We start from the raw sequence: 27,754 nt of genomic DNA, 5'->3' as shown, positions 1-27,754 counted from the left end.
ATCTCATCTTGCAGAGAAACTGACTTTATGTACACACTTGTTTGCCCATAAAGGTGAGAACCACCCCCTACACATCCCATGAGTCCCTCAGATCCCAGCTTGCAGAAAGACTTCATTTCCTTTCTCGATGGAGCAGTACCTTGGTCTGCTGTGAACATGGGTATCACTCCAGACTCTGTCCTGACCCATGCCTACTCCTCTGACTCCTAAATCCTCTTTTTTTATGTTCCCTCCCAACTGGGAACAGGAAAGTGAACAGAAAGAAAGCAGTGAATGAAACTCACAAACACATCTGAAGTAGTGTTTTGTGTGCCCCAGAGATGGGGAAATTCAGCTTAAAGGGTCTACAACAAAATTAGGTTAGATGTAGTTTTCTCAATGTAAGGAGGGACTGAAGAAAAAATTATTTTGCAATTCTGACCAAACACCTACTGAGTGAAGATCTTTCTGTTTCAAAGCAAAAGCTCTGTGGAGTAATGAGGGGGGATGGGTCATGGGACAGGGCTGGTTAGGGAAAAAGTCGTTCTACACACTGTACATGGGACAGAGTGGACAGTCTAGGGCAGGACTGGAGGCTCAGTAGGTGCCTAGTAAATACTTAAAGGTATACAGATCATTTTCAAAAACAAGATTTAATGTAATTACCATAAAGAAATGCCATTAATGAACTGAGTGTGTGTGTGTATACATGTGCACACATGCTTGTTAGTAGGCTGGACTGATGAGGCATTTTAAACTCTGTACACCCAGCTCCAGAGGTTTTCTTCCTTCCTATACTAAGGAAACAATACAAGCTTCTGGGAAGGAGTTTGGAAAATGGAGAAGAAAATGAAAATTACTCATAACCCTCCAACCAGGCAGCAAGCACTGTTACCAACCTCAGTCTATTTTCTTCCCCCACACGCTCGATATCATGCCACATTTATAATTTTATATCGTGCTATTTCACTTCTTAAGAAGAATCATTTCTCCCATGATACCATCACATCTTTGCAAACCTACTAAGTGGCTGCCGACTAGTTCACTATGTGAACAGACCATACATACTTGATAGAGACAGGTTTGAGGGAACTTCGGGCCAGCTGGTTTGGGTGAGCAAGGCTGGTGACAGTCAGCAGTTAAGGTTGCTGGAGGCGGCGGCAGCAGAGACCGAAGGAGGGGCTCAGGGGCCAAGGAAAACGTTTTAGGGGCTTGCTTTCCCACATGCCCCCCTGTCCCTCAGACACCAGTTCTGGTTCTGACCCCCGCATAACCTCCTGGCCCTGCCCGCGGCTTCTCATTTCCACTCAGTCTCGAGTCAGTGACTTTTCCAACTTGACTCTTCTCAGCTGCTCCTTTGTGTGGAGCCGCTGGCTTGGGCTGACTTGCCTGCATCCAGGAAGGCCCTGGGATGTGACCTTTAGCCCTGCTTGATCCGGAGGCCTCGGGCCATGCAGTCAGGCCAGGCTGTTTGTTCTCCATAGACTCCCAGAGGCTGCCTGGGGAGCTCAGGCCCAAGAGGACCTCACTCAGCTCTGAACAGGGAGCATTTGGAGAAAGGGTGGTGGGATGGGGGCAGAGGTGACGAGGACAGAGCAAAATGGGGAGGAGCATTCCTGTGCAGTGACTAGACTCCCACGGCTGCTTAGCCTATGTTAGGACCACCAAGCCTAGTGAGACACAGGACTCAGGGCTTGTGCCAAGCTCAGCATCAGCTCGGAAATCTGCCGGGTCACAAAGAATACCCTCCCCTCCCTTGCTTTTGGCAACATCTGGTCTTTAGGGGCCACTGTCTGTGCAGTCAACAGTGGTATTTCCTGCAGGAACATGTTGGCACAGGCTGCTTCAGAGAACTGAAGGATGGGAGTAGGAGAGGTATTAAGTAAACTATCCATTCTCCTGAAGAGTTGAGAAGTGGGTTTTCAGCTTAACTGGCTATTCAAGGTAATCAAAAGTAATCATATTTTCCCTGCAAGAATGATCAAAAAAATTTTTTTAAGTATTTATTTATTTGGTCGTGCCAGATCTTAGTTGCTTAGTTCTGGGATGTGAACTCTTGGTTGTGGCATGCGGGATCTAGCTCCCCAACCCGGGATTGAACCCAGGGCTCTCTGCATTGGGAGCAGGGAATCTTAGCCACTGGACCACCAGGGAAGTCCCAGGATGATCAACTTTTAACATCTACAGGTGTAATAAAAAATTAAATATGGGTAAGATATGCCATGCACTGTTCTAAATACTTGCAAGTACTAAGTTAGTCTCCATAATAACCCTAGGAGTTAGGTGCATTGGACCCATTACATAAATGAGTAAACGGAGCCACAGAGAGCTTAAGCAATTTACCCAAAGTGACATAGCCAGCAGATGGCAGAAATAAGACTTGGACCCAGGTGGCCTGACATCCAGGTCTTACCCTTATCCATGATGCTAGCCTGCTTCTTTAAAATGGAAGCGGTCCTGAGGACACTGAGGCTCGGAGAGAAGTGACTTGACAAGCTCATCCTTCCTCTCTCAAATCCAAGCTCTTACTATACTTTAGACCAGCAACAAGGCTGTGAACACTGAGCATCATGGCAGTTCATTCCTTCAACGGATTCTTATTAAGCATCTATTATGTGTCAGATGCTGTTCTCAGTTCTGTTTATAACCAAAGAAACTATAAGAGACTGAACAAATCTGGATCAATCCTTTGACATCTCCCAAAAGTTAAATAGTCAAATCATCTCATTATCTCTCTGTGTCTGGGATAGAGACAATGGGGAAAAACAACAAAGCAACTTTGATTCCTTGAGTTTTCTGGCTCCTTGGATTCTAGACAATTGAATGTTTTCTGGTTTTGGAGGTCACTTTCAGAAGCATGAAGTATAGATCAAAACAGAAAGCAGAGGGCAGGATAAAGATGAAAACGTGTGTGAGTCCAACTCAGCTCAGAGCTTGAGTTTAATTGAGATTCCAACTGCCACTCTCCCCCGCATTCCTTTGTCCCTGACCAAGTTCATGGCTGTATCACCCCCCAGTAATCCCTGTAATGGGCTGCAATCCTGGGGGAACTGTTTCTGTTTATTAAATGAACAACCTCCGAGCCACATGGAGTATGGCCAGTCGTGGCTTCCTGCCCTGGCAGCTGATGGGCCACTTTTCTGTTTTAAAAACCAGGGATCTTCCACCAGAGAGAATGGGGATAGCGGGCAGGGGTGGGGAACAGGAGATGGGTGCTGGAAGGGAAGGCCCCTTCCAGGTCATGAGCTGAGAGTGGAATCCACACACACTCTGAGGGTTTGCTGTCCTTGAGATGGTAACTAAGTTGCACAGAGCTTCAACATTCCGGGAACGGTGCCATAGTTACAGCTGCCCATGAAGCCACCATTGAGAAGGGATGAGAAGCCCAAACGGGGACCAAAGGCAGAAGGTGGGGAATGAACAGGGCAGAATGGGTATCACCTGAGGGTCAGGAGTTCTCAGTGCTTCAGACCAGGCAGGACCCAGGGCGGTTCTCTCAAGCCAACTCCCTCTCTGCGAAGCCCCAGTGTCTGCTTCTGGGAGTTGGGGAAACTGTGGCAGCTGCTCGTTTAGAGCCCCTGTCCCCTCCCTGTGCCCCCTCCCCTCGCATCTGTCTACTGGCTGAGTTGTGTGAAGCGGAAGACAATTTGGGGCTTATTAGTGTCCCAGGGAGACATGTAACTTGTGTTGCTGGGACCCAAACAGCAAGAGTCTTAGCGGCAAACTCCAGCCGAGAAAAGACTGAGGAATTGTCTCACCTAATTACGGGGAATGGCCCTCTTTGTGTTTGTGATTCGGTACGGTTGTCCGATCGCTTTTGATCGCTTTTCTCTGTTTGCTGGCTCAGGCTATGCTGGAATTGTGCTAATTAGAAGAGAAATGGACAGAGTGATCCTGTCAGCCCTGGTTACTGGTGGGGACAAAGCAGAATATTATTCTGGGGCAGTGTTTTGTGAGGGCCCTTCTTCCAGCTCTCATTAGGAGGAAGGGGCCACAGGAGGGGAAGGTTCCGAATGCCTGGCCTGGCTAATGGAGCACTGGGGTGTTCATGTGCTAATTAACAGGCTCTGCCAGCACTCGGGAGCCTCCCCTGTGCACCTGCTGCCACCTGAAGCCCCCAACCAGCCCTGCTTGGGAAGAAAGTGTTGGGCAAAGGGTGGGAAGGCTGGTGGCCTTTCAGAGTCAGGTTCATATCCTTAAGGTGCCCCGAAGCCTAAATAGACAGGAAAAGTCAGTTACTGGCCAGTCAGAGCTTCACACACCAGGAGAGACTGCTGACTGCCCACTCTTTGGGGGTGGAGGGTACAAGGTCCTCCTATGAAATGAAGCCCATGCAAGGCCAGATAGTCCTGTAGCTCTCAAAGGAAAAGAACAGACACTGTAGAACATAACCAAATGCTTGGAGATGGTGTTTGTGCAGAAGTTGACAGCTGGTAAGAAACCCTGTCAACCTGACCTCCCTGGGACCATCCACCTTGGCCCACTGCCTGTGTCCTCCCTTCCTGCTCTGCATTACCTTCCGGTGATGCCTGAATCCCACTGGAAACAGAAGATACTGGAGCATCCCTCTGGAAATGCATTTCTTGGCTTTATCATAAAATGGAAGTCCAAACACCCTGCGGAAACCCCGGGGGCAACGAATGACTTTCACCAGCTCCATTTGCATTGCTCTGATTTCAGTGAGTTCAGAAGGCAGAGGGCCAAAAAAAAGAAACAATTAGCAGTTGTCCATTAAAAAAAAAACAACACAATGAAAATAGGTAACAAAAAGATAAACAAAAATTAATCATAGCATTTTGCTATCAATGCAGTTGATATCCTTGCTCCAACAAAGGAAAGAAAGTTAAGCATATCAGCTGAGGCCTGAAACCTCAGAGACTGAAGAGAGCAAGCAGCAACGAGCCTCTTGGTGAGAAAAGAGTAGAGTAAGAATTTGAAAATGTGTCTCCAGGCACCAACGCTATGCTTCTGCTTACAGCCAACAGACGCGAGGCATGGATGGTGTCTGGAACAGCAAAAGGAAAGGCAAATCAAATCTGTAGGCAAATAATCATTTATGAGAAAAATAATCATTTATGAGAAAAATAATCTCTGAAGATTTAAAGCAGCATATTTGTCATGCTGTACCTTTTCAGTCAATCAGCCATGCTTTTCTTTTTTTAAAAAAATAATTTTATTTATTTATTTTTAGTTGTGCTGGGTCTCCATTGCTGTGTGGGCTTTTCTCTAGTTGCGGCAAGTAGGGGCTTCTTTCGAGTTGTTCGAGGGCTTCTTATTGCGGTGGCTTCAGTAGTTGCGGCTCCCAGGCTCTAGAGCACAGGGCTCAGTAGCTGCAGCGCACGGTGTTAGCTGCTCCAAGGCATATAGGATCTTCACAGACCAGGGATCCAACCCATGTCTCCTGCATTGGCAGGCGGATTCTTTACCACTAAGCCACCAGGTAAGCCCCAGTCATGATTTTCTAGATCAGAGAAATTTACTGTCCACCTAGATGTATTCTTGGGAATCAATGATGAACCAATGATGCTAAGCAATTTGCTTTCCTTAAAAGGGAATGTTTTCTCTAAAAGGGCATGCTCTGGTCTGGAGCAGGTAAAGCATCAATGAGTGATAGCGGTAGTACTGATTAAATCAGCACTTCTTTTGTTTTTGAACAGAGTTGTAAAGGAATGCATAATCAGGGTTTATAGCAGGTGGCAGAGAAATATTTGCTTTTGATATGTCATGTTTAACTGGAAGCATGCAAACAAACAGGTCATAAACCTCCAGTTCAAAGAAGCCACTGAAGAAGAACTTAGATGTGTGGGAGACAGCCACAATGTCAGGGAGCAGATAAATTAGTGGGGCTCTAAGATATGTATCACTTAAATATAAGGTAGACTGTAGTAATAAGACTCATAAGGATGGTATACATAAATGCTGTGAGAATGCGGGGGGAAGGATTATGCCCAGTTGGATCATGGGGTTTACAAGAAGGACAGACTGATGACGGGCAAGAAAAGGATCCAAGGCTTCCAGGAACTCAATGGCATCCACAAACGCATGTAAGTGAGGAACTGGGAACTGTTCAGACTAACTGGGATAGAGACTTCATATGGGAGAGAAAGGAGACCAAACGGGAGGGTTGTTTAGGGTTACATGCAGAGAGTTTTAAATGCCAGGAGGACGGATTTAGACTTTCTTAGCAGACGAGGGGAGGTATGAAACGAGTTGGGTGGCTGGTAGCTGGCAGCTGGAGACCATGTAGTTCAGTTCAGTCGCTCAGTCGTGTCCGACTCTTTGCGACCCCATGAATTGCAGCACCCCAGGCCTCTCTGTCCATCACCAACTCCCAGAGTCTACCCAAACCCATGTCCATTGAGTCGGTGATGTCATCCAACCATCTCATCCTCTGTCGTCCCCTTCTCCTCCTGCCCCCAATCCTACCCAGCATTAGGGTCTTTTCCAATGAGTCAACTCTTCCCATGAGGTGGCCAAAGTATTGGAGTTTCAGCTTCAACATCAGTCCTTCCAATGAACACCCAGGATTTATCTCCTTTAGGATGGATTGATTGGATCTCCTTGCAGTCCAAGGGACTCTCAAGAGTCTTCTCCAACACCACAGTTCAAAAGCATCAATTCTGCGCGCTCAGCTTTCTTCACTGTCCAACTCTCACATCCATACATGACCACTGGAAAAACCATAGCCTTGACTAGATGGACTTTTAGATGGTCGCAAAGCCCCACATCGCCCAATGTGATATTAAAGGGAAGACTGTGGGTCATCTGCTGTTATAGCTGTGCTTTCTGATGAGGTCTGTGCTTTAAATATGCAAGTTGGCCTTTCAAGGAAAAACTCACTTTCCTAATAAAAGGGACATATTTATTATGATGACATAGAAACCACCATACACAAAGTACAATCCTCTAACACCCTAAAATACATACATGCACACATTGTACATAAATTTATATTATCAATATAAAAATACATCAACAACATTTCTAAGGACGGCAAATACAAAACCAATAAATATTGCAATTCTAAAACATCTATGTATAGTAAGTGCCGGTGGATAAGATGACAGTAAATGGAAGAGGCCAAAGCAGACCCCAAAACAAGTTTACAGACTGGAGTTGGTTTGGGGGAGGTATCCCAATGTTCTCCATCTGTTTCTTAATTTCCCCAAGTACTTAGAAGTGCCTGCCACCACCAACTCTCAAAAAACAGAGCAAAGTTAGAATATGACATTGTGGCATTATTTTTTTGCACAGCCCTCCTTCCTTCTCTCTCCCCATCTTTTACATTCTTTAACCGCATTTAAGACAAAGGAATGTCAATGATAAGCCTTACTTAAAATCAAAACCTCTCTAGCCTAACCTTATATATCGCACCCAAAGAGAACGTTTACCTTCTCATACTCTCTTTGAAGGTCTTGTGTTAAATTCCACCCGCCTTGATCAATAAGTAAAATTGCATGGATGGTCAAAGGAAGCAAATGAAAGAAAAATCCAACCTTAATTCTAGCATGGGAAACAAGGCAGAAGTGTCAGAAAATGGCTAATGGACCAGCTATTAAACTGAGTAGTGCTATACCCTAGCCAGACACTCAGCATCAAAACCTTGACCACAACATCCCTAGTGTCTAAACACTAACACACTACTGCCACACGGATGCTCTTTTCATAAAGTTTAGGAAACCCCATGAACTTCTCAAAACAACAGAAGCTGGGGGCTGGCTTACAAGACAAAATAAGGAGAATACTTATAATCCACTTTAAACATGGGCTAGATTTTCAGGTCTTAACATAGATAATGGACAAACAGCTCCATAAGAATTGTAGAGTCAAGAAATTCTTTCTCGTGTGTGTGTGTGTGTGTGTGTGTGTATTTCTGTTATATGAGTGAACTATCTAATCTGTGCTATGAGATGGGATAGGGGAGCAGGCAAAATATTGCCGCCATTCCACAGCACATTCCTTCAAGGTCAGTTACAATGTCTAGTTTTTAATCAAATGGGAACTCCTGCACTCAATCCCCCTCTCCCATCTTTCAGGCCATATCGACGTTCTCACTTGAATCTGTAACAGACTAACCAGAACTCAAAAGTCCTTTCCATCATCTTTAAACTAGTCTTGATATCTAGAACCCAATGCAACCCTGCATGCGCCTTTCACTGTACAAGCTAATCCCAGGAGGGACTTGGTACACAGGGATCTCGCTCCCTGGAGTCAAGACACATGGGGGGCCCTTGGAGGCGGGGAACAGAAGGCATTGGAGGATGCGACTATTGTGAGAGGTGTAGAATTTCAAAAGCATTTCTCTAGCTGGGGATTCCTGGAACCTAGTATACATTGGTGGGTTCGCAGGTCCAACTGCATCCTGACCTGAATCTAACTGGTCCAGAATCTAATTGGCCTCTGGTCTCCTAGCATCATAAATACTTGCTAAGAGATGAAGTACAATTCAAAGGAACTCGTCCAATCAACATGTCTCAACTGACTTTGCCATCACTGAATCAAATCAACTGTAAGATCCTGGATTTGCCATCACTGAATCAAATCAACTGTAAGATCCTGGAGCTCCTGAATCACTTCTGGAAACGAGAAAGCAGGACTTTGACCTTTAAGAATGATATGCTCTCTGGTGTCACCAACATCCAAGGTTGAGATGGTCAAAGTCTGGAAGCTGATGGAATAACTGCACCGATCCTTGGGTAGAGCAGATTCTTCTCTTGCTGCCCAACGTCCTCAGAGGCGCAGAGTGCCAGAAGCAGGGGAGAGGGTGAATTCTGGAGTGCACCCTCCGGCCTCTGGTCAGGAAGCAGTGAGGTGTGCATCTTCAGAGCTGCACTGGGAAGGAAGCATGGTTCCGGGCCCCAGGACATACTGTCCACAAGCAGCTGCTACTTCTTGGGCTTCTCTAGAATGTTGAGGAATTTCCCCCGTGTCATCTCTCTGGCTGGAATCACAAAGTACATGAGAGATCAATGAACACTTAAACTCTCAAAAAGGGTTCACAGGAAGATTTAATTTGAGAATGCACATTGACATAAATTGTATACAAAGTTGCTATCCTAACAGATTCCATGCCTACTAACCTCCAAAAAGAGGGAAACACAAACCACTCTTGACAACTATAGTAATTACCAACACTGTCCTGAAGTTGGTAATTACTATAAGGTGCAGGCTAACTGGGGAAATCTTTATTATTTACCCTTTTAAAAAAATCACCAGGGAGCTCCCCCTAAATCCCCCTCTCCCTCAAGAATGTAATCTAAGACTCATGTTCACTGTCTCAGGAGGTTTGCTTCTGGAGGCTAAAATCCAACCAAGATTACAGTCTTTTCTGGATTGTTGGTCTCTAGACATTTATAATCTCAAATCAAAATTAGAGATCATTTACCCCATCTCTCAGGAGTGGTAGTCCCTGGACACTGTAATATAACAGGGTTTATATTCCCTCAGTGCAGTTCATCTGTGGATGGAGTAATAAAGTAGGGTTTATAGAGCTTTGGTCTTCTCTCTCTTGGCATTGTAAGTCCTTAGATATTTAATATTGCCAGGCAAGGTTTATGTGTCTTTCTCTGACTTTCAGCACCATCAATCTTTGAATGCTGTAGTTACAAGAGGGTTTATACAGCTACTTTCCTACATATGAGGCTCTGAAAATGAAAGTAAAACATTTCTCAATTATAAGACCCACTCCAGAAGCCCCCAGTTTTAGCTCGGTCAAGCAAATCCTCAAAAATCATATGTGGCATAACCCCCTTCATCCTTATCCCTTCTGTCTCTTAAATGGATCCCCTTTTTATATCTCTTAAATGGATGTAACAGCACTAAAAGTTTTCTATAGCTGGCCCTGGAGTCCAGAAGTCTGGAACCATGCAGTGGACACACGGCAGGCTGTGGTGCCCTCTGGCCTCCCAGGGACATGTCTCCATCTTGGCCAAAGGAGAGAGATGACTAGGGAGGCACCTGCTGGGATGAGAAGGACCTTCACCCTAGGCTCCGTGCTTTCCTTCCCAGCAGAGCAAATGGTGCTAGATGACAGGTGCCCATTTCCCACCCCTACCACCTATATTGAATAGTTCTTGGTTTATTCGTACAAGAAAGAAATAAAACAGCACAAACTTTGTAACTACAGGGAAGTTTCAGGTAACTGTAGTCTACTCACTCCCTATCTTTCACAAGTTCAAAGCTCCAACAAAGGAAAAGGAAATCCCATTAACTAGGAATGGAAGCCCCAGTGCTGGGGTCTTGTCTCATGTGCCCACAACTCTACCCCGGCCAAAATCAAACTGACCATTCCTTCAGTGGGTTTATGCCAAACTCCATACATACAAAGTTCCTATAAGACTTGCAATTACTTGTTGATATGATTGTCTTCCTTCATGGAAATGTAAGAACTGAGGGCAGAAATGGTATTTTACTACTGTTTATATCCCCAGCACCTAGCACAGCACTGAACCCAGTATCTGCTGAATAAATGCTGGCTGGATGAATGATGATACACAAAAGAACTGGAACCAGGTAGGAACACAGTAAAGTCAGTTTCCTTCCCTTCCACAGATAAACAGTAAGACTTGTTAGTGACCCTCACTGCTCCACTCTCTACATTGTGGGATTCTTTTAAAATTTACCCTGCTTGTTTGGCAGGAAAGTCATTTCCCTTGATGAAAGTAATACCAGACTTATGGAGAGATCCAGGCACAGGACTAACTACTCTAGTAGAAATCCGCACAAGTGTTTTCTTGCCCAGGGGAGGCAGCATGGACTTCTTTCAGAGAATACAGGATCTGAATTAAGTTCCAACTCTAGTATTTGTCGGCTGGGTGACACCTTGAGTTGGGTAGGATCTCTGAGCCTCAGTTTCCTCATCTGTAAAATGAGTAGCATATTAATGCCACCTGCTCTGCCCTCGTGGGTATTCAGCCATGATCACGCTTAGTGCAGTGCTAATATCATTAACACATCACCTCTCAGAGGAAGGTAGGTAATCTGTTGCTTCCCTTGCATGCAGCATTTCCTGAGTGAATAAGTGAGTGGATTGTGATAAGGGAGACTAGCAATCTCAAATAGCCCATTTCTTGGAATCTTCCCTTCAGCCTGATCCTATAGGAACTGACTACTTGTAGTTTTGTTCAGAGTGGGTCTCATCATTTATTCCTCCTTGGATAGGTTTTCTGTCTATTCTCCAGCGCTTAACTAATGACTTTAAACACAGTATCCAATGATCCTGCAGCACAGCTAGAAGCAGGTGCTTTGGAAATCAGACTTGGGTAATAAAAAAAACTCAGTGGGTAGAACTGAGCCTTGTTCCAAAAATCCTGGGCTAAGAGCACTGTACTGATCTTACTAATTATTTCTGCCTCTTGCACTTCATATAACCCAATTCTTTCCTGTTTTTTCCCCAATGGGAAAATGACCAATATTTTACGACCTAAAATTTTACAAGATCCAATCTATTCGAGAGATCAAAAGGATTTAAAAGGAGAAATAAACGGATATTCCAAAGTCTCTCAGTGGCAAGCTCTCCTTGAATTTAACCAATCCTTTTAACAACCCCCTTTCCACTCAATCATTCCTCCTCCTTCAACCTAATCTAAGTACACAGAGCTGCAGCAAAACCACCGTAAAAGTAGAAGTAATTCAAAAGACATCATCTTCTACATGGGAGGGGAGAAAGTTTTCCTACTCGCTGGTCCTATATAGGAGATATACGAATTCCTGACATAGCTGCTCCCTAAAAGAGGGCTGTACCCTATAAATCACATCCTAAGCACCAACCCCTTTCTGTGCACAGAGAAATTGCTGTGGGTCAGGGGCTGCTCCAGAGCACGTGCCCTCCTGTTCACATGTCATCAGCAATGTTAACATCTCTGATTAATTCATATACCTCTGGTTTTATTCCTCATCTCTTTATCCTTGGCTCTCCCGTTCTACTGCAGTATGAAGATTCTTACCAACCTGCTACAGTAATCACCGCCCGCTAACCGCACCCCCCAAAGCTAGTGAAATTGTTTAGTGATGCCAACCGCGCTTTTAATTTGCAAGACATCAGACACAGAGGTAATTTATACCAACATCTGTTCATTTTTGACTTCTGAAACAAACTCGCACATGCTGCTACAAAATCCCATTAGGAGTAGAGAGACAGCCTTCTGCTACTATTCTGTATTCCTCTTCTACACACACACACACACACACACACACACACACACACACACACACGCCTTCCAGTAAGGTTTTATATGTAAATACATTTTACTAAAAAACTCCCACCAACAATTTTAAATCTCATTGGGGAAAAACCTTTAGAGAAGATGACGGCTTGCTGACAGAGAAGATGAGGGTATTTCTATGTCCTCCTGCCTAGTTCCATCCCTTCTTTTCGGTATAATCCTCGCATTGATAGTCAGGGTAAGATTACACGCTCCTCAGCTTGGCAATTCTGATTCCTGCCTTCTCTCCTGGTTCTTTTTTTCCCCACAATGTGTCAGAAGACCGTGCTGGGGACAATAAAATTGCTAGAGAGTTTTATCTGGAGTCAACACCATTTCTTAACTACCTTCTAGTTTCAGATTAATTCTCTAGGATTATAAGACTCCACAGAAAGACAACACTGCTACCACAGTCCAGTCACTAAGCCAAGAGGGATCCATTGGTCCTCCGCCACCACAGTGTACGCTGTGCAGAAGAGAAGCACGACCTCCATGTCAAGTTGTGATTTACGGGCCCTCTTAGGCTGCACACAGACCATACACTGAGAAAGCCACAGTCAAGACTCTCACCAAAGGGTGAACATGTAAACTGCTGTGGAGTGAGCGACAGGGGACAACGTGTGCACATTTAAAGATGACAAACGGATAAACTAAAATCAACTTCCAGGTTGACGCTGGTTCTCTCACCCCTTCACAGTTTCCCTAGGGCTGTCAGGTTCATGGTAGTTGTAAATACCTAGGTACACGTTAGGGAGGTCAGGGCTGAAGGGAGGACTCCATCCTGCTTGCGGTGCAGGTGGTGTGTGCTTGAATGTAATCTCTTCTTTAGACTCTCCAATTCCTCCAGCCTACACTCAGCCTTGCCTCTGGCTCCCTTTCGACAATGACTATCCCCAAACTGCCTTCTCTGCAGTAAATTTTCTGGTGGCTGGTTGAAAAAGATTTCAGTGGTACAGATTGATTTCTCACCGGTGAGGGGATGAGGGATTACCAAAGGCACCCTGGTTAACGAGATTGGGTGCACAAGCTCTCATGAGACCAGCCCTCTCTGCCAGGGCTCTGCACCTTTCGCCCATGACATATGGGTTTCATTACGGAAAGATTTTCCAGATTATAACTTTGAGGCAATTGCCTGATAAAATTCTGCTCCGCTTTAAGACAGGAAACAATCGAAAGATTAAGTAACTTTTAATGAAATGGAAGAAACACAGCATTTGGTTTTCGGTTCTAACGCAAACTATTTTAAATATTTCTGTGCCTCAATATAATTAAAAATATTAGTGAGGTGGAGGAGAGTTACTTTTCACTGGTTCTCTCACATCCTGAAGAGCAACAACAGACTGTTCAGGAGATTCTAATATGAGTGGCTGGGAAACAAAGGAGACAGCAAAATGTTGTGAAAAGAGCAGGGCTTTTATTTTTATTTTTTGGCCGCGCCATGCAGCTTTTGGGACTAGTTCCCCGACCAGGGACTGAACCCAGGCTCCCAGCAGTGGAAGCGTGGAGTCCTAACCATTGGACTGCCAGGGAATTCCCAAGAGCAGGGCTTTTAGCATTAGTCAGGCTCGGATTCAAAATCCCAGCTCCCATACTGAGCCTGAGCCACTGAGGGCAAGTTGCCAGAGTCACCTCTCTGTGTTTCAAACTCCTCATCTGTTCAAGGTGGGGTTAATACAAGGGTCACACAGGCATTTGGTAAATGCTAGCTACTATATGACTCTTTCTTTCATGTCAAACAGGAAGTTTATTTAAGCCACAAGATGCTTAATGGGAAAATTATCTAGGATTCATTTCTCTTAGAGCAATTTATCCCAGCTTTAAGACAGATTGCCCTACACATAACAGCTAATGTACAAAAAAGTTAAAAACCACCTTGGGTTTTACAGTGATAAAGTGAAAAATATTAAAAAATTCTCCAATTGAACAGGAGAACTGTATGCAAGGATTTTTGTTTGTTTTCTGTTAAACAGTGAGAGCAAAATAACTTACTGGAATGTGAAAGACAAGGGCTGGCTGAGCACGCCACTGACGCAGGAAAGGAGGGGGACTGTCACAGAACCAGAATTCTGCCCCAGTTGTTGTCTATCAAAGCATAACACTGTATTTAGTTTTTTTTTAAAAAGGGGGTGGGTAATATGCTCATCTACATCACTAGTTACTTGAAGTACAGTAAAGAGTGAGGAAAGCGTACAGGCAAAAATAGAAAAAGCCATACTGTAGCAGTCAGGATGTGGGAGAACTGAACTGCAGTCTTCTAGCTGAGCATGTCTTCCTGGCCTGAGGGAACTGAGTTCTGGAGTAAAGAGCAAGTTCCCTTCATAGCGGACACCTCCTGTCTGCTGCTGGAACATACCCACTGCATCTCGGCTACTCTAGTATGGATTTCTCTGTTCTTTCGTGTACTCCTTTCTCACTTCACTGCACTTCAAGTAACTGGTGATGTACATGAGCATATTCCTTTAAAACAAAACAAAAAAACCCCCTAAATGACCAATGTCATGTTTGATTGACAACAAATGGGGCAGAATTCTGGTTCTGTGACAGTCCCCGCTTCCTCCATCAGTGGCGTGCTCATTCAGCTCTTGTCTTTCATATTCCAGTAAGTCATTTTGCTCTTACAGTGTGTCTGCTTCATGAATTGGCTGCCCATTAAATCGGAATCTAATCTACCTGATTGACAAACCCTGTCTTTCACAGTAAACCTTCATCAGTTTACTAAGCGGTATATGCTTAATCTGTGAGCCACAGAACTGTCCTGCCCTGCCACCTTCAAATTAACACGATGACTGTTCTTAGTTTTCATTAATATGATGATGACTCCTTCCTTGGGAGTCCATCGGCCACAAGAAACAATGGCATCTCCTCAGCTGCCATGTCACAAAAGAGGTACCAGGTCAGTCCCAAATGAGCATACAAGCAGCACCAGGAGTGGCAAAAAGGGGATGAACTATTCATTTTTTAAAAGATCTCAAATGTGAAGGGATACATGACTGTCTTGCATTTGTTTAACAGGTGTACTCTGGAGGCTCAAACCTGGGTCCTAGTTAGGGGCAGCAACATTCCTTAACTGTACTAGCAGCTCCTTCTAGCAAAAAGGAGCACATAAAACCCTAGTTAGTTTGGTTTAAATCAATGTGTTAAATGGTTATCTGTTTAACTAGATTTATAGAAGATACTTTGTGGAAATGATGTGCCATTTTTATGATTACAGTTTTGACTTTTCTTTAACAAATATTTTTTGGTTGACTGTGTTCTAACAATGAAGAGGGACCTGGTAGTTATCAGTGTGCATTGTGCAGGAGAAAAGCATGAAGGGGGTGGATGAACAGCTTAGTCACATAGAGACCCAACCTACAAGGTTCTAGGTATGAGGGAAAATTCACATAAATGAGAAGTGGGCTTAGAGACAGAGCTAGCTAGCAGTTCCTAGGTATCTTGGTACATCAGAGGAGAACAAAGGAAACCGATGTAATTCATAGAGCCGATGTCTCTCTCATAGGAATGGGGAGGGGAGGGTTCCTGTCACTCTGGCATAGAGCCAGCGTACAGCAGAGCAGTGCCCAGGCAGGCTGCTAGGCTGAGATACCTCACCATGCTCCAGTTCAGACCTCCGCACAAAACCTACCACTAAGTGATTGATAATTCAAGTCAAGGACTAAGTACTTTATAATGCCTCTGAGAGCAGCAGGGGCCGGGGCCACTGTCCAGAACAGAAGGTGCTATGAACTGGGCATGGAGTCCCTGGATGAGAAGGGCTCCTGGGACCTCATTAGAATACTGGTGGCCCTCAGAAAATGGTATAATTGTAATAAGGTCCACAGACCATTCTCAATCAACTCTTATGGGAAATTCCACCCAAGTAAGAACACGTGGTAGAAATCTCTCTTTTCTCTAAAATATATAAAAGCAGCGTTTGAAGGCAGACAGAGTAGCCTTGAGGCCTTTGCCCAAAATTCCCTGTGCATAAGCATTTCAAAAGGACAATGAAATACATATCTAAGGAAAGAACAGTCTCAGTGCTACCTCGGTGACCAAACTTATCAGTGACTATGAAAATATTCATCCTAAGAATTCTCAAAAAATCCTTTTGGGGGCACACTTTTCAGATTCTGTTTCTATAGAGTGTTCTGTCTCTCTAACAGGACTTTTTCTTCCAAAAAGGGTGGCTTGGCTAAGAACAGTGTTCTCTCTATTTAATTCAGAAGAAGGTAATTTTCTGTCAAACTTTTTTTTTTTTTTCCAATTCATAGTAAGGGTCATTTCCAGAGACTGTTTTATCTAAGAAGAAAAATAAAAGCCAGGACTCAACATACAGGTAAACGCATTTGGACAATTTCAATATGGAAAATAATTTTAATGGCTTTTCACAACGGAGGAAAAAAAGACAGAAATATCCAGCCAACAGATTTATTCTCAGAATATAAAACATCAAGCAGGAACATAAAATATGGGAAGTGTCAGCCATGATGCCTGAAGATTGAAAGCAGAAGTAGAAGAATCTTAATTGTCAGGTATTTGAAAAATGTATTCAAGCAAAAGCCTGTGTTTCTCCATCAACTCTCCTTGTCCTGCCCTCTTTCAAGAGCAAAACAAGATTTCAAATATTCAATCCTTTTTATCATCCTTCTGCCTACTAAAAAACAAACCAAAACAACAACAAGCGACCCCAAAGATCTGTGTTCGAGAAATGAGACCTGACAACTTCTTGTTTGTAGTTTGTTTCCCCTTCAGAGGGCCCACAGGCCTATTTCAGTTGGTTCCCTTTCCAAGGGCAAACTCAACTGAGTGAAAGGCAATGAGATCAAAGCAATGGATTAATACTCTTGGGGCAAACTTTTATTAAATATTCATAAATTTTCACAGAACATTCACACTTCAGGGCCTGTACTTAAAACAGATTGTGGTGAAACTTATTATGACCAAAGGCTAGTAGATTCACACAGCCTTAATTTCCTCATTCATAAAGTAAGTACAGCAATAATAATCTATCATGTAAGGTTAAGAAAGAGTGACTAGTCAAAGTGACTTCATCAGGACACAAAATATTCTGCCCCAAGTTAGAGTAATTTATTCACAGGCAATATCCCACTCCTAGGAAAATCAGACTAGGATCCCAGCATAGATAAATTTCAAAATACTTGGACATTAAGACAACTTTCCTACTGGGAAAATCCCCACCTCAGGGTGCTGGCAGTAGCAAATGTCTACAGAGGATGCAGGCCCCAGTCTTACTGACCCCCAGGCCAGGAAAAGAGTTACATCTTCACACTGCGAGGCCAATAAAAACCTCTCTTGATTATAATTTAGATAAGAACCACTGGATTGAATAATAATGTCTGAAACTCCCCTGGCTGTTTCACCTTGAGACGTCCATCACTGGGTTAAACATGATGCTAATTGCATTTGGATTGATTAATTTCTCTCACTCCTGTCTATTCGAATAACGCTTAACAAAATAATCATAGCACCCGGAGCCAAATCTTTTCCGTCAAAGGAATGAAGCCATCAGAACAGGCAGAGATGAAAGAAATGAAGATGACCCGTAATTACTGCTACGGTGATATCATTACCATATTATACAAAATGAGTGTGGGGGGAGGGGGAGGATGGAGGAGGGGCTGAGATTATTTATATTTTTTAATGGAACGCTACAATCTAAGAATACAGATTTGACATCAAGTGGGACACACAGAAATATAGAACTTTAAAAAAATACAAATCTTGCTCATGAAATTGCAAAATCCAACAAACACTGAGGCCCAAGATACATCAAGTGTCTTGGGCTGTGAGCAGGTATTATTCACGCCACTATTTTTTCACTGCAATAACACTTTGTGTATGACTTACATGGAGATTTAAGATGCTGTCTTCATACCACAAGCACTTCTATAGTTACTGAAGAATTTTTCTTTAAGCCAGGGGATAATGTAATTTTATTTTAATTTTGTTAGAAGTGGCCCTGTTTGTAAAATTAGAATCTTGAGTTTTAACTGCAGATAGTTTCAGTTTAAGACACCAAAGAAAATGTCTATGCATCTTCACGCATGGTTCATAGGACGGTAATATGGACTTAACTCACCAGCAAGGAAGAGTATATTTCCCTACTTTCTTTTTGCTTGATAGGACTCTTTAATATATTGTATGTGATACAGAAAAACTTAAGATAGCAAAGGATTTGAACTTTAGGTCTGAATCTATTACTTATTAGATAGTGATCTCAGGTCAATTATGTAGCCTCTCTATGCCTCAGTTCCTTCATCTGTAAAATGGAGGTTTAGTACCTACCTGAATCAGTTGTTTTAAGACTTAAGATGGTACACTTCAGTGCTCAGTAAGTGCTGGTACAAGAAAAAAATTTTCCCCTAAAATTTTATGGCTATTTACAGAAGCTTGCATGTTTTGGTTATTTCATTTAATGAAATTATTTCAAATACAGGTTATAAAATACCTTGAATATAGATTTTAACAAACATTTGTGAAATAAATAGGATACTTAGAAGGGGTATCATTTTAATAGGCTAGAAATATCTGGGGGATATTTTTGCTATAGTATTTTAAACAGAGAACCATAATTAAATTGAAAACAATAAAAACAGATATTGAAGTTGTTTTACTTAACTTAGACAAGAAGACATGTTTTTCTATTTTCTTACATAAAAAATATTCCCACAGAAAATAAGCACATGTATTTTGAATTTGTAATCATTCAGTAGTAAATGTGAACAGAAACAGAACTGTATTTCTGCCAGATTAAAACAAGAGACTAAACCATTTACCATGTTAACTCGGTATTCTCTGCTTTCTTTCTGGTAAAGAGAGGCAATGTATACAGTAAAAAGGATTTCTCTTGTCTGCCTTTGGAATTAGATGGGTCTAGGCTTGATTCAAATCCCAGCCACCCATTTACAAGTTTTAAGATCTTGAGCTAATTATTTTTCTGAGCATCAGTTTTCTCATTCATAAAATGGGAATTATAAAATAGACATTGCAGAGTCTTGTGAGATAAAATGAGGTATGAAAAGCCTTTATATTGTCTGGCACATAGTAGGAAAGTCTATAAATGGCAGTGTTAACCATTTTTTTAATGTCCAATCTCAGTTCAAATGTCACCTTTTAAGGAGGCCTTCTGTGGCCACCCTGTCCAAAGTGAGTACTCCTGGTTACTCTCTTTCATGTCAACACATATACTTCCTTCACAGCACTTAGCAAAATTTGAAATTAACTTTATTTACCTTTATGCTCCATGAAGTTCTATGGAGACTCCTACTCTATCTTGTTCAGTAACCAGAACAATACCTGGCACGTGGTAGGTGGTCAGCTATATATATATATATACTGAAATAATCTATTCATATATGAGGAAAGAGGAACTCTACTTCCATTTCAACTCTTAATTCAACACTGTTATAAGAAAGTTTGCCCCAGTAAAATTACCTATGTTTTTTATACCCTTTAGCTCAGCAATTTTACTTCTAGGTAGCTATCCAAAGGTAAACCAACAAAAATATTAAATAGGGTATTCATATTCCTATTCATTCCAGCACTATCTGCAATAACTGAAGACTGGAAACAACCCAAATGTCCATTTTTACGTAGGAGACTCCTTATTTAGAGTACTGTTTAGCTATAAGAACGAATGAAGAAGAGACCTATACATTGCTATGGAGCGATCTCCAGAACATATTGCTGAGGGGAAAAAAAGCAAGGTGTGTATGGTAGATTACCTTATGTGGAAAATTAGGACATGGGGAAATACATAGGTATATTTACTTACGTCTTCAAGAGAAATAATGGAAGGATAAAGTTTAGTATTACTTTTTACTAATAAAGATGGTTACCTAGGAGAGGAAAAAGAGCGGAGGGCAGGACAGAGGTAGAAGCAGACACTTTGTACTTTATTTTATACATTTTACTTTTGGACACTATATAAATATTTTATACATTAAAAAAATTCATTAGGGACTTTCCTGGTGGTCCAGCAGTTAAGATCCTGTGCTTCCACTGCTGGGGGCACAGGTTAGTTCTCTGGTCAGGGAATGATATCCACAAGCCATGTGGGATGGCCAAAAAAAAAAAATAATCATTAAATAGAAAAAAGCAATCTCTAAAAATGGAAAGAACCTAAAAATAACTTGAATCTCCGAAATTTGGCATAACCACACAGTACAAGTTTAAATAATTCTAAAAGACATATTCTAACTATATCCCTACAAGTAAATATCCTAAAGACATAAATGAAGCACAAAGAAATCTTAAATTGCAGGCTTCCCTGGTGGCTCAGTGGTAAAGAATCCACCTGCCAATGCAAGAGACATGGGGTCAATCCTTGATCCAGGAAGATCCGACATGCTATGGAGCAACTAAGCCTGTGCACCACAACTATTGAGCCTGTCTTCTAGAGCCTGGGAGCCGCAACTGCTAAGACCACATGCCCTAGAGCCCGTGCTTTGCAACAAGAGAAGCCACCGCAATGAAAAGCCCGCACATTTCAAAAAAATCAAAATCAAAAGCGTTAAAAATGAAACAAGAATCTACAAAAGAAAGTATAACTGAATTACTTCGCTATACACCTGAAACTAACACACTGTAAATTGACCATACTTCAATAAAATTAAAATTTTAAAAAATCAGTTAATACCCTTAAACATTTTTAATTTGAACTAGGCATATTGGTAGGAACACAAGTTCTTTTTCTTTTAAAAAACAAAACAACACTCATTTACCAACTCTGTCCATGGAAAAGGCCCAGAAGCCTGACAGTTCAGTACTAATGAATACTCTTAATACTTAGATTTCTCCTAAAAGGAACCAAGGTTACTTGGACATATGGATGAGATTCTAAGTCTGAAGAAGTAAATGAACACAGAATATCTTGACATGCTGAAAGGAAGGATGTTACCAAAGATTACACAGGAGTCAACAAAAAGGGGTGTCCACTAACTAAAGATGGGACAGTTCTGACTGTCAGAACGAATAATTATAGTAGTTAGAAATATATTAAATATAAATACCTATAATGTTTCTTAAAAGTCCTTAGTTATTTCAACTCATCTCATGTTCTGAAAATCAGTAAGTAAAAGGTGGGGGAAATCAATCTTTTTTTCCTGCCTTTCCTCTCTGGACTATATTTCAGGAAAACCAAATAGCTGCTGATGATAATTATCATTTTTATTATGAAAGAGATCAGATTTATACCACCTAAACCCAATGATCCTCACTGAAACTGGAACAAATGAAGGTCTTATGCTTTTTGATATGCAGCAATAGCAAGTATACGTATGAACCATTTTTTCCAAAAAGACTGATTCCAAAATCGTTTTATTCTCTAACTCTACTAGATTGCATGAATTTGGGGGAAAAAAGGAAAACGTGAAATGCTACCACCAGGATAAAAATCATCCAAATTTAAAATGCAGGAGATCTTCCCAGACAAACAACCTAGTTTCTTCAACAATTAAATAGCACTGGCGGGGTTAGGGGAGCCCTAGAAGAACAGAGCATGCCTATTTATAGAGAAGATTAAGAGGCTGAAGTCTGATGTCAACCAAATGTAAATGTGCAGACCTTGTCCAGATACCAACTCACACAAATCAACTGTGAAAAACAGTTTTTAGCCAAATTGGACAAGGATTATGTTATTAGGGAATTATTATTTTATTTTGTTTAGTGTAATAATTGTGTGTTTTTTAAAGGGCTTCTTGGTTAGAGATACATACTAAAGTACTTATGAATGACATGGCACTAGGATTTGCTTTAAAATACTCCAGCCAACAACACAACCACAACAAAAGTGTGATATAAGAGGGAGGAGATAAAACAAAAATAGCAAAAAGCTGGCTGAAGTTGGGGATGGGTATGTGGAATTCATTATAGCATTCTCACTACTTTAGTAACGTTTGCAAAATCTTCATAATAAAAAGCAAACTTCACCAACTGCTTTTCTGGAAATATAGCTTTTTCTCATTATCACTGCATATTATAATACAATGAAGAGTAGGCCAGGGAACAGAGATGAGGACAATTAATTATGCAGAGGGCTTGGAAATGGATAGAGAGAAAAAGCTTGAGAAAGGGGGTGAGTTTTTATGTCATGAATGTTTATTTCCATCATTAAATTCTTTGGATGAGGAACAAATTACACATGACCAAACAATCAAAAGCAGATAACATTTTTTAAAGTCCACCAAATCTTACTCAGGTTAAGCCTAATAATACAAACCTGCTGCCTTCCAACCTTTCTTAATTAGTTCAGGAACAACACTGACAAATCTAAGAGCACAATTTTCAATTTATTCATAAAATAGCTACAAGTGAATGAAGCTCTCTTGCTCAACATTTTGCTCCTACAAAATTCTTTGGGAGGTGGAAAGAATAAGTCCTTGGTTACTCATTTATTGAATTTTGAACTGAAATTTTTTGAATTGAAAAAGCTTTAGGGTCACTACAGCAGAAATTAACAGTATTGTAAATCAACTACACTTCAACAAAATAAAAATAAAGCTTTAGGGTCAGTAGTAAGAGTAACTTTAAGGTCTAGACCAGTCCAATAGCTAACAAGTTACAAAAATGAACAGCTTAATCTAAACATTCATTAGAGTGTTTGTTAGTGGCTAAGTCGTATCTGAGTCTTTGTGACCCCATGGACTATATAGACCATCAGGCTCCTCTGTCCATGGAAGTCTCTAGGCAAGAATACTGGAGTGGGTTGCCATTTCCTTCTCCAGGGGATCTTCCCAACCCAGGGATTGAACCCAGGTCTCATGCACTGCAGGCAGATTCTTTACTGTCTGAGCCATCAGGGAAGCCAATTCACTAGTCTGGCTAAATTTCAGCTAGTCTGCCCTCACACCATCAACAACTGTGAATGTAAATGATGACCTCCCTAATCCTACTTTAACTGGATCACTCTTACCTCATAGATGATGATTTATCCAATTTAAAACAAACTACTTGTTCTGATAATCTGATTTTAATTTTTGCAATGTAGTTTCACAAATGTATGGTTCATGTCCTCAACTTGACCAGGCAATAAATTCATCAATGGAAGAGACTTTTAAAGACATTTTCCCTAAATGACTTGGAAAAAATACCCAATATATAGTATTTGCTTCCCTGATAGCCCAGTTGGTAAAGAATCCACCTGCAATGCAGGAGACCTGGGTTCGATCCTTGGGTTCGGAAGATCCCCTGGAGAAGAGAAAGGCTACCCACTCCAGTATTCTGGCCTGGAGAATTCCATGGGGTCGCAAAGAATGGGACACGACCAAGCGAATTTCACTTATAATATTCATCCAGCAAGGCTTAATTTAAAAATCTTTTTCCTTTAAAATCGTGTAGTAGTATAAATGTACAACAATTACTGTTTTCACTTGACTATGAATTTAAAAAAATTATTTATTTATTTGGCTGCATCAGGTCTAAAGTTGCGGCAAGAGGGATCTTCGATCTTCATTGCAGCATGAGGGATCTTTAGTTGTGGTGCACGGACTTAGTTGCTCCACAGCATGCAGGACCTTAGTTCCCAGATTAGGGATAGAACCCGAGTCCCCTGCATTGCAAAGTGGATTCTTAGCCACTGAACCACCAGGAAAATCCCTGAATTTCTTGCAAAAGAACATCACATCAAGGTGAGAACTTGATTGTATGACGTGTCTACCTAGGTAGTCATGTTGAGATAGGCTGGGACCTAGGGTTTTTAACCAGAGTGCTTGCACCTGGACTAGTATCTCTCTGAGCACAGAATACAAAGAAACAATAATGGACTGAAACAATTGCAGGAGTGCACAGTTAGGGCAGTTATGAACAAGAGGATACAAAAAGGACAGGAACCAACTGCCATTTCTGAGGGGCTGAGAGCAAAAGCAGGGTATTGTGCAGAATCCCTGCACACAGCATCACCATGGAGTGGGCAGATCACCTAAGCTATGCCTCCTGCCCAGTCCACAGACCTGCCCCTGTTGTTATCCCCTTTAAGGACCCAAGCAGCTTCTCTGGGGAGACAGCAAGAGTACCTGCTCCTTGTTTTCCCTCCCTCATGCTGCAGCACAGCCCTAATGAAGCCCTGACTAGAATTCTTATCTGGCCTTGTATCAATTTCTATTGATGAAAGGGGCCAAGGGCCCAGGTCCATAACAATATGGTAGTGGTTAGTTTACTTGTGAGTTGAAATTACAGCTAGTTAACCTTTCTGTGTTTTTCAAATATCCAGTTTTGATGTTTCTGAAAAATCTTATTTACAACATTTGTGAATTAGAACACAAAAATATCCTCAGCCAGAAAATTACATTATACTGTGTATAGTAGTCTACTTCATGGAAACTCCAGAGTTTAATTTATATATAATACCTATACATAGTTTAATCTATAGATTATATATAGAGAGAGTTTAATCTATATATAGTTAACATAATAAGCATGTTGTTTAGTCACTCAGTTGTGTCTGACTCTTTTGTGACCCCATGGACTATAGTCCACCAGGTTCCTCTGTCCATGGGATTTCTCAGGCAAGAATACTGAAGTGGGTTTGCCATTTCCTTCTCCAAGGAATCTTCCCAACCCAGGGATCGAACCCACGTCTCCTGCATTTTCAGGTGGATTCTTTACCACTGATCCACCAAGGAAGCCCTACAGTAAGCATATACTGAATAAAAAAACACTTTCATTGACAGTACAGGTGATAATTTAAGATCTTAAAAACAACTTATGTGTGATCAACATAGCAAAATATAAGGGGACATCTGGTTAGACAGTATATAAACATTTACTATAATGTTTAATAATTAAATTTAAAACACATTTTTCACTTATTTTATTTGCACTCAAGCCAATAAAGAAGTGAAAGAGAAAAGAAGCATTTTATAGGTGCTAGACCACTGGCCTCAAAAATCAAAGGTCAGAGCTCTAAATTTGTTTCCTCAACTAATCAACAAGTTCTTATGACATGCCCATTATTATTATTTTTTTAAAGATTATTTATTTGTTAACTTTTGGCTACATGGGTTATTTTTGCTGTGTGCAGGCTTTCTCTGGTTGCAGAGTGCAAGGGCTACTCTTCCTTGCAGTGTGTGGGTTTCTCATGGCAGTGACTTCTCTCGTTTCAGCTCATGAGCTCTAAGGTGTGTGGGCTTCAGTAGCTGTGGCAGCTCTTTTCTAGTAAGTCGGCTCTTTGCCTTAGGTGGCCAAAGTATTGGAGCTTCAGTTTCAGCACCAGTCCTTCCAATGAATATTCAGGACTGATATCCTTTAGGATGGACTGGTTCAATCTCCTTGCAGTTCAAGGGACTCTCAAGAGTCTCCTCCAACACCACAGTTTAAAAGCATCAATTCTTCAGCGCTCAGCTTTCTTTATCGTCCAACTCTCACATTCATTAATGATTACTGGAAAAACCATAGCTTTGATTAGACGGACCTTTATTGGCAAAGTAATGTCTCTGCTTTTTAATATTCTGTCCAGGTTTGTCATAGCTTTTCTTCTAAGGAGCAAGCATCTTTTAATTTCATGGCTGCAGTCACCACCCGCCGTGATTTCGGAGCCCCAGAAAATAAAGGCTGTCACTGTTTCCATTGTTTCCCCATCTATTTTTGCCATGAAGTGATGGGACCGGATGCCATGATCTTAGTTTTCTGAATGTGATTCTATTGTATGCCCAAAGTTTGAGGACCACTAACCTATCTTACCTGGGCTTCCCAGGTGGCTCAGTGAGAAAGAATCTGCCTATCTAATGCAGGAGATACCGGAGATGCAGGTTTGATCCCTGGGTCTGGAAGATCCCCTGGAAGAAATGGCAACCCACTCAAGTATTCTTGCTGGAAGAACCCCATGGACAGAAGAGCCTGGTGGGCCGCAGCCTATGGAGTTGCAAAGAATCAGACACGACTGAATACAACAGCAACCTATCTTACCCAGACTCTTTGCTTTTGTCTCTAGTTCTAATTCATTACTAAAAGAATTATTAATAAAATTTTAATTGGTTAAAATTATGATCATAAAGCATACTTCTTACCACAAAGCTAAATGCAGAAAAGTGACACTATCTTCTCTATGAGCAACAAAGGGAGAAATTAAAATTCAGTCAAGGATTAGAATTTTTAATCAAAACTTCAGCTCAATCTCTAGTGCCATGCATTATACTTAGTGTTAAGGTTATAATACAACCCTTAACCTTGAGAATCTGGCAGAAGACAGACTGGAAAATAAATAATTATCAAGTAATGTAACCCAAGCTATAAAAGGAGTATACAACACATTACAAAGATAGACATGGGGACAATTAAACCTGCAGAAGGTTTGGGTTGGATGAACAGGAAAAGCTTTAGAAAAGGAGTGGTATTTGAACTGATCCTTTAGGAAAATAGTATCTAGGAACAACTTGGCAAGCTAAGGACAGCTCTTTTTAAACGTTCTCCACTAGGCCACTGGGGTAAAAAATGCAAGTGAACATTATGAAATAAATCTTACAATAAACTCTAAGTACTTTCTTAATTCCCAGGACCGTTTGGGATTTCTTGTGGCTACCAAAGTAGTAAAAGAAATGGCCTTGCTTTAAGAAATTAAACCACAAGTCACAATTTTGATCTAGGCAAATCTGACAAAAACAAACCAATTATAATTATTAACCATATTTGGTTAACAAAAAGTTGTGACTGTCAACAACCAAACCACAATTAAGTCAAGTGATTTGTTCCCAAGTCGAGTTTTAAGACTGATGTTTTCACAAGATTTTTGAAAAAACGGAAACATTTACTATGCATTTATTTTAAAAGTTTTATTTGGTAAAATTTTTTTTTGGCTGTACTGTGGGTCTTATGGGACTTTAGTTCCCTGATTAGGGTTCAAACCTGGGCCCTCACTAACAAGAATGTGAAGTCCTAACCACTGGATCGCCAGGGAATTCCCTTAAAATTTAAATTTTTTTTTCAGCTTTGCTGAGGTATAATTGACAAATAAAATTGTAAGATATTTTAAGCATAGTACATTGCAAAAGAATTTCCCCCCACCAAATTAACTAACAGATATTGTTGTTTAGTTGCTACATCATGTTGGCCTCTTTGTGACCCCATGGACAAGACCGCCAGGCTTCTCTGTCCATGGGATTTTCCAGGCACGAATACTGGAGTGGGCTGCCACTTCCTTCTCCTCCCTTAAAAGTTTTAAATGTTTTTATTTCTTATTCAAAAGACATAATTTATGAAATCCAGGGTGGAGGATACTACCTTAATGAGTTAAAAATTCTGTGCTTCTAAGATCAACCTGAACTAATTCTACCTAAAAACCAAGTTTTAGATTAGTCTTTTCCTCTCTATTCATGCTGGTTCTAATAAACTAGCATTCATGTAACCAAACAAACCCAACACTTATTTTTTTGGACAGTAGAGAAGCGTGCTAAAAAGTTTATTTTAAATAAAGACTATTTATTAAGTCCCTAGTAATCTAGTTCTGATTTGATTGAGGAGTATTATTTCTAATAAATCCAGAGTTGAGTCAAAGGCCAGAAGACAATGTGAATAAAACACTTAAATATTCCTAACATTAATCACATTCTTTGAATTACTTTCTTAATGATTGCCCAAGT

The 27,754-nt window shown here is 41.3% G+C and overlaps 1 protein-coding gene across 7 annotated transcripts in view; it reads right to left on the bottom strand.

The window, feature by feature from the left end:
• The window catches only part of LIN52 (lin-52 DREAM MuvB core complex component), a 145,599-nt gene that overhangs the window by 26,493 nt on the left and 91,352 nt on the right, over positions 1-27,754 (bottom strand). For 6 of the 7 annotated variants that reach the window (XM_081509185.1, XM_081509181.1, XM_081509183.1 and 3 more), the window contains one exon: positions 6,820-8,920. The exons of the other annotated variant lie outside the window; for it this stretch is intronic. Coding sequence is in view for 4 of the 6 variants with exons in the window: in XM_081509181.1 (XP_081365307.1) it covers positions 8,865-8,920 (56 nt within the window). In the remaining 2 variants the exon portion in view is untranslated. Of the gene's footprint in view, positions 1-6,819; positions 8,921-27,754 lie in introns of those variants that run through there. 7 annotated transcript variants of the gene reach the window in all.

The sequence above is a fragment of the Giraffa tippelskirchi genome, chromosome 7 (assembly GCF_054371585.1).
Source record: "Giraffa tippelskirchi isolate mGirTip1 chromosome 7, T2T-mGirTip1v1.2.pri, whole genome shotgun sequence".
Taxonomy (NCBI): Eukaryota; Metazoa; Chordata; class Mammalia; order Artiodactyla; family Giraffidae; genus Giraffa; species Giraffa tippelskirchi.
Note: the sequence above shows the minus strand (reverse complement) of the source record. Positions and strands in the feature narration are given on the sequence as shown.